Source organism: Arachis duranensis, chromosome 6 (genome assembly GCF_000817695.3).
Source record: "Arachis duranensis cultivar V14167 chromosome 6, aradu.V14167.gnm2.J7QH, whole genome shotgun sequence".
Taxonomy (NCBI): domain Eukaryota; kingdom Viridiplantae; phylum Streptophyta; class Magnoliopsida; order Fabales; family Fabaceae; genus Arachis; species Arachis duranensis.
In genome coordinates this window covers 107,887,230-107,895,312 of record NC_029777.3, presented here as the reverse complement: position 1 = coordinate 107,895,312, position 8,083 = coordinate 107,887,230, and the positions used below count along the sequence as shown (strand labels likewise).

Sequence of the window (8,083 nt, the reverse complement as noted above, 5' to 3'; positions counted from 1 at the left end):
GGGGCTGCGATGGGGATGGAGGGGGAGGGGGTTGCGTTGGGTAGGAGAGGGCTGCGATGGGGAGGGAGATGGAGGGGGAGTCTGCGTTGGGAAGGGAGGACTTAGGGTTTAGGAGTGGTTTACCATGTCACCAAAATACGGTGATCATGTCAGGATTGTGTTTGACGGAGATTTGTTCCGGCGAGTTCGGAGATACGCTTGTCAAATTTTAAAATCTTTTAGGGACGATTTTGCCTATAACAAAAGTCAGGTGCCATTTTGTCAGCGTTTGAATCTTTCGGGTATCGAATTGGTCATTACCTCTTAATTAAATAACATAGAGCTACTATTCAAATTTGAATTTAAGTTTGCGTAAAAATATATTTAAATTTATAAAAAAAATATTCTCATAAAAATAATTGCATGTGAATTGTCGATTTATAAATGTAGTAGAAAAAAAGAAGAAAGTATTAATAATGAAATAAATAATAGAGATTAAATTAATATAGAGCAATTTCATATGAGTTTTGAAAAAATTCAATTTCATTCAAGACTTGGACTTATTTAATTGCATAAATAATAATATAAAAAATTAAATAATAACAATATAATTCATGAAAAAAAATAGCATGAACATATAGAAATTATTAATGCCATATAGAAATTATATGTTTGAAATTTGTTCACGTGTGATGAATGAGTTCATATATAAACTGAATTTGAACATTTGTTAAAGAAATAACTAACAATTGATATTCATACTTCTGATTTGATATTGTAGTTTATCAAATTTTAAGAATGATTTTTGAATTTTTTTTAGATAGATTTGTAGATTTTGACTTCGGATGTTCCAATGACAAAATAAAGTCATATTTTAAAAATTTGCAAATAGAGTATAAGAAGTAACACATGTTCGATAATTGTGACACAATAAGAATGACTAATACATTGCCTTAAAATGAGAAAAAAGAAAGCAGTAATAATTGAACTAGACTTTCAAAAGACATATAATAAGGTCAAGTAGAGTTTTGTAGACATTGTTTTGCAGAAGATGGGTTTTGGTCGAAGGTAGAGGGAATGGGTTATGGAGTGTGTCGGCACAATCTCTATGTCTGTTTTGATAAATGGTTCACCAACGAAGTTGTTCCGGATGGAAAGAGGTCCGAAACAAGGTGATCCTCTATCTCTATTCTTGTTTGTGCTTGTTGTTGACGTCTTACACAGAATGATTGGAGAGGTTGTTAGAAATATGCGGATAACCCCTTTACTCGTTGAGAGAGACAACATTGAATTGTCACATCTTCAATTCGCTGATGACAATGTGTTGTTCTGTCCACCGGAGGAGGAGTCCATTAAGAATTACAAGAGGCTTCTACGATGCTATGAGTTGATGTCGGGTTTAAGTATCAATTTTGACAAGTCCAGTTTGATCCCAATCAATTGTGAACACCAGTGGGTTCGAAATATGTGCAGCTTGCTGGGGTGCAAGGAAGCTACTCTTCCGGTTAGATACCTTGGCGTCCCTCTATGAGCTAACCCGAGGTTGGTTAAGACTTGGAAACCAATTATAGACAAAGTAGAGGAGAAGCTCAACTTGTGGAAATCTAAGTTACTAAACAAAGTCGGGAAGTTGGTGGTCATCAAAGAAGTACTAAATAGCTTGCCAATATATTATTTAAGCTTATATAAGATGCCGAAGGCTGTTGCGGAGAAGCTGATTTCACTACAGAGAAAGTTCTTGTGGAGCAAAGAGGATGGCAGGAATGATATGGCTTTAGTTAGTTGGGAAGTGGTCTAAGCCTCAAAAAAGCTGGGTGGGTTAGGTGTTGGAGATGCGATAGTTCGTAACACAGCACTACTGTTTAAGTGGTGGTGGAGGTTCTCAAAGGAGGAGTGTCCATTGTGGAAGAATGTGGTGTGCTCTTGTAACAATCTCTCTCCTAATACACTATTATCAACCCAGACATTACCTACTAGAGGGAGTAGTCCATGGAAGGACATATGTCAGCTGGAAATAAAGAAACAACATATAAGAGACAAGATGATAACTGGCTTGTCCATGGAGATTGGTGATAGAAGAAAAACTCACTTTTGGGAAGATATTTGGCTAAGTGGTGGCTCTCTGAAGGATAGATTTCAAAGGCTCTTCTCGATTTCAATCCAAAAAGGATCAGTCATAGGGGTGTGTGGCTTTTGGGATGGGCTAGAGTGGATTTGGAACTTCTAGTGGAGGCGTGAGCTTTTTCAATGGGAGTTGGAACTTGTAAATCAGTTACATGACACTTTAAGGCCGGTTAAACTAGCTATTGACAGAGAGGATAAAGTGGTCTGGAAGTTTGATAAACGAGGTATTTTTTCTACTAACAATTTTGTGCAGGTGTTGCAGGCAGAAACGCTTCCAGAAAACGTAATAAGTTATAGTTTCCCTAAAATTATTTGTAGAGGGTTAGTCCCCTCAAAAGTTAAGCTGTTTGCATGGTTTGTCTTGATAGGCAGAGTGAATATAAAGGAAAGATTAGGTCGTCTCAGAATTATAAATCCAAATGATAATGTGTGTCTTTTGTGTAATAAGGATGTTGAATATGTTCACCACTTGTTTCTTTGTTGCGACTTTACTTGATAGGTGTGGTGCGCTTGGTTATCTAATCTTATTGGCAGACAATGGTTCTTCCCGGATACAATGAAGGAACATTTTTTAAGCTTAACATGTGTAACTTTCTGGAAGGAGAAGCGTAAGAAGTGGTTCATAATTTTTTTTGCGATAGTTTGAAACATCTGATTGGAAAGAAACAGGAGGTTGTTTTAGAATACAGCAAAATATATAGAAGAAATCATTAATATGACTCTTCTCAACTACAAGGAGTGGAGGAGTCAGAATTCCTTTAATTATTGATGGCAATGTTAGAGGTGACATTAAGATAAATTTTGAGGTGTTTAAAATAGATGTTATTTTATTGTTTTACAGACTTGTTCGTGTCACTTTTATGTTGAGCTTCTTTGTTTAAAAAATAAATAAACATTTATTTTAAACGAATTATTTGTAAAATTCTCAAATATTATATGACTTTGTAAAACTAAACTTTAAATAAAAGTTGGATAATAAAAAAATTTTAAAATGCATAAATTGCTAAAATACATAAATATTACTTGAAAATTAATTCAAATATTTGAATATAATTTAAATTCTTTAAATATTGGTGGAGCATGAAATTAGGTTACTAGCCTCACGCTAGGGCTAAAAATATTCTAGCAAAGAAAAAGAATTTTTAGATATAGCTCGTCTAATTCTTTAGCAGTTTGCTTATACTCCTAAAATGTCACGAGTTATACTTCGTTCGAATAAGCAGAACAAAAAATGTGAGTATCTATAAAAGGTATTTTGACATCCAAGTTAGTATTTGAAAGAATGATTATAAAATTAAGAAGATAGATTTAGAACGTACTACGTACCTCTCTTATTATTGTTCATGCTTTTTATAATTTGTACATATCTTATAATAACCGTTTATTGGTTACATTGTTTCATAATAAAGAATATAAAGACTTTTATTTTCGCTAGGTACGGTATTAATCATATATCGGTTTTGATATCTGAACTGTTCAATATAATGGCTATGACCGAATTAAGATAATTTTAATTTGGTCCTTTCATATTTATTGATGATTTAGTTGGAATTTGACTTAAATTTTGTAATTGTAATAATATCGGTTCATATAAATACAGAAAAAAAATTGATTCAAACACTATACCTATGAGATAGAAATAGAAAAAGAAAAAAAAAACTTAAAATTTTACAAAATATTTTTGATCGAAAAATTAAACTAATTTATTTCATATTTTTTGCTCAATGAGAAAATTGATAAGATTTGTTTAGAAAAAAATAATACATAATAACTTGACTAACTGTTATCTTTAAGTTCGGTTTGGAGAATTAGACTGTAACAACTATCATTAATTTGAGCCTTAAAAAAATACTTTAATCTAAATATCTCATTAAACAAAATTAATTCAAATTATGCTCCAAATTTTAAAGCATAAAAAACTTCTACCCTTTTATTAAACAAAAAATCATAAAAAAAAAACTCTGTATTGTTGGACAAATTGTTGATAATTATTCCTTTTTAATTTTTTGTTGCATGTGTTGTCCTGGGTATGTTGGTGTTATCAAGCATCAACCACCTTAAATGAAGCTATTTAATTAAAAATGATTTAAAATTATTAAAAGCTATTTTAATCTATTAAAATTAATTGTCACTTTCTTTGATGATGGGAGCTGAAAATGGCTATGGAACTTTAATGAACATGACCAACCTACTCTGCAAAAAATAAAAGAGAAATAGTTAACAAAGTATAGTCGTAAAACCAATTTTATATTAATATATTAATTAATAGGTAAATGAGTGTTTATTATTTTTTTGTTAATTGTTATTATATCAGATACATGCTATACTATGATATCACGATTTATGGAGAAAAATATTTTGATAGATAGATTCGCACGTAACCTTGATTGTCACTTAATCGAATCGAAGTGCATTATTCATTTCAAAATAATATTAATAAATGTATTCATAAATTAGTGTGTAAATTTAACATTAATTCAGCAATGATTAATTTAAAAGTAATGTATTTTACAGAAAGATTATATTTTGTAATTTAAACAATTAATTTAAGTATTTCTTATAATTCAATATACTTTGATGATTTGATATTATTGTTACAACAACTCATCAAATTATATGAGAATTAATCATTTAATCATATGTTTGACAACAACTCTTCTGTCGTAGCTTGTGTTGGTCAATTGTCAACGTATAATGATTGTTCAATATATAAATATAAAATTTTAAATCATTAATTATTACAAGTTCAAGTGCTAGCTCACTCTCTGGTTAGTGGTTATTACTTCTAGACTCTACTTTCTTCTACCTCTCTTATTAGTTTAATGTATTATAATTTATTATTTATTACTACGTCAATATTTAACAGGATATCTTATTAACATGGATTTAAATAGAGATAATTTTTAAATTTTACAACATTAAATTTGAAAAACAAATATTTTATGTTAGAATATAATTAGGATCAATTATGATCGATTAGAATTATTTAGTATATATGAATATTTATTATAGAATATTACATCTTTATTATTACGATTTTTTTAGCCCCTATAAATATCTTTTTATATTGTATCATTCCAGACAACTTGAATACATTCAATAATACACACATCTTTTCTCCAGTTTAATCTCTTGTTTCTAACATGGTATCAGAACTATGGTATTTTCTTTGAAGATGATAGGCTGTTTTTCTTAAAATCACCGTAGTTTTTATGTTTTATTTATGTCATTCTTTTTCTTTTGTCACTCTTTTGATGCTTTTTCACCTTACCGACTAGCTATGATGTACGGACACTGATATGGACACGGGACACGCTGACACGCGAATTTTAAAATCTTATAAGACATGGGACACGTATACATATAAATTATAAAGTATTTTTTAGATAAATCGTAATGATATTTTGATATTTTATTGACATTAAAATATAAATTAATTTTTTAAATTATTTTTAATGTCTTATTTTAATTATATAAAGTGTTTAAAATATTTTTTATTTTAAGAATAAGATTAGACACACTGACACGTGATGGTATTTAGGTGTGTCCAAACTTGTCCGGAGAAGAATTTTTTACTTTTTAACACGCGTGTCGGACGAGTGTCGGTAAGTGTCATGTTCGAAATGTGTCCGACACACGGACACGGCAACTCAGTGGAGTGTGTCCGTGCTTCATAGCCGACAGCCTATTTTCTCTATCTTGTGTTTTTTTCGAGTCGAATGATCAAACACCATTGTCATCCGCAACTTGCCTATTCTCATGAAGAAATCATATAGTTTTCGTTCCCTTTCAGTTCCGTTTGCGTTCTCTCACAGCAGTTCCATCTGCGTTCTATGGCAGTTCCGTTTGTGTTCTCTCATGGCAGTTCCATTTGCGTCTTTTTGTAACGGTTCCGTCTGCGTTTCGTCTGTATTTTCTTGTGACAGTTCTGTTTGTATTTCTTTTCGACAGTTCCGTCTGCGCTTCTTTCAGATTAGCGGCAGTTCCGTCTGCGCTTCTTTCAGATTAGCGGCAGTTCCGTCTGCGCTTCCTTCAGACAAGCGGGATAAACCGCTATTTTATGGTTTATTTTAGGCTTAATTTAGTGGATTTTATTAACCATTCTCACACTTATTCATATAAATCGCATGTTTTACATTTACATTTTCCTTCCTAATTTTGTACTATAATTGAAAACATGCTTCTTTAGCCTTAAATTTGCTATTTTTAATCTTCTCTTATTACCATTCGATATCGTGATATGTTTGCCGAGTGTTTTCAGGGTTTATAGGGCAGGAATGGATTAAAAGATGGAAAGGAAGCAGTAGGAGGAATACAAGAAATTGAAAGAATTGCAAAGCTGTCAAGCCTGACATCTTCGTATTAAATCGATCATAAGTTGAGTTACAGATGTCCAAATGAGGCGGTTCCACCTGCGTTGGAAAGCTAACATCCAGGGTTTCGAAATAATATGTAATTTGCTATGGTTGCCTTGCTGTTAGGCAACGCGTACGCGTGGATAGTGCGGCAAACAAGCGACGCGTACGCTCCGGCAGTTTCGTCTGCACCCGTTTTATCAATTTATGCCTTTTTTTTTTCTCTTCATTTCGTTGTTTTAAATATATTTCAAACTCAAGTTGTCACTTAAGTTTGAGGGGATGTTAGAATATAATTAGGATCAATTAGAATTATTTAGTGAACTGAATATTTATTATTACGATTCTCTTAGTCCCTATAAATATTCTTTTATATTGTATTATTTCAGACAACTTAAATAGACAACTTGAACATATTCAATAATACACAAATTTTTTTTCAATTTAGTTTCTTATTTCTAATCTTTTATAAAGAAAAAATATTTAAACGTTACTGATAATAAAATTATCATTTATTTGTTTAAAAAGGACTACTCCAATTTAATACTAAAATGACGTGATTCATTTTCATAGTCCCGTTACAGATGGAGTGAAAATGATAGTTGCAAAAGTTCAGAATTAGCCTCGTATCAAGAAGGGTAACGGAATTTGCACGAGGGTAATTCTGGCAATACAATGTGAAAACAAATTAAGTATAAGAAAACAACATTGGATGACAAGTGTGGATAAGTTTCCTAAAACGGTTTAAATTTTAGTTTGGTATGTACTATTTAATTATGTAACTATTTATTGAAAAGACAATTTATGCTAAAAAATTATTAAGGAGATTTTATATATTAACATTATATGAGATTGTGAGTCATAATAAGAAAAAATATTTGTATTTGTTTATGTATGTTAACTATTCATTCATTAAAATACAAAATGATGAGTAATTAGTATTTGTTTGAAATGGTTATACATTAATCTTTTAATTTACAAATTCAAAGAAACTAAATATATAAACCATAACAAATAAAATATGCCTTAATATAAAAAATAATAAACACAATACACAAAAATACCCTATGGAAAAGTTCTAGAAAAACTGAAGTGCTGAAACAAACATGCAAGATTTGATTTTTTTTTTTAAATAAAAAAGTGAATAAGTATATAGAAATTAGAAAGGGAATATTAGGATTAATTACTCTCAGATTAATTAATTTAATTTAATTGTGTAGTAAAATGTTTTTTTTTTTTTGTGGGGTTTAATTTGCTCATGTATGAAAAAAATATGGTAGTATTTCTAAGAAGGAAAACGAAAATGTCATTTTCTCCTTTAAAATTTATGATTAATGATTAAGAAACTCAAAGTCAAAGGTACCTCAAGTTTTTTCCTTAATAATTCCAATTGATAGATAGATCATGGTATTTTTGTTTATCGATGTTATTGTTTTGTGGGTCCCACTTTGTCACTTTAAAATTTAGATGAAGATGGTGATCGAATCAAATTCAAACACAAATAGGACCTCATCAATCTCCGTTTCAATAAATTCGAAAACGGGATTCCAGAGAAAAGCGATTACATTTGCCATTTGGATTCTTCAAAGGGCAAAATGGAGATTTTGTTGCCACTAATTTGCCAG

General features: G+C 30.7%; 1 protein-coding gene across 1 annotated transcript; it reads left to right on the top strand.

Annotated features, from left to right (window-relative positions):
- Positions 1 to 1,063: 1,063 nt before the first annotated feature.
- On the top strand, positions 1,064 to 6,112 carry LOC107495679 (uncharacterized). Its single transcript, XM_016116851.1, has 2 exons — positions 1,064 to 1,483; positions 5,897 to 6,112. Exons 1-2 carry the CDS (start codon positions 1,064 to 1,066, stop codon positions 6,110 to 6,112), a joined length of 636 nt encoding a protein of 211 aa, XP_015972337.1.
- Positions 6,113 to 8,083: the final 1,971 nt, after the last annotated feature.

Bases quoted from the DNA above. Each gene is read 5' to 3' on its own strand.
- LOC107495679 (XM_016116851.1), top strand. From the start codon at position 1,064: ATGGAGTGTGTCGGCACAATCTCTATGTCTGTTTTGATAAATGGTTCA. The intron at 1,484-5,896 runs GTTAGATACCTT...GTTCCCTTTCAG, and splicing joins GCAAGGAAGCTACTCTTCCG to TTCCGTTTGCGTTCTCTCAC.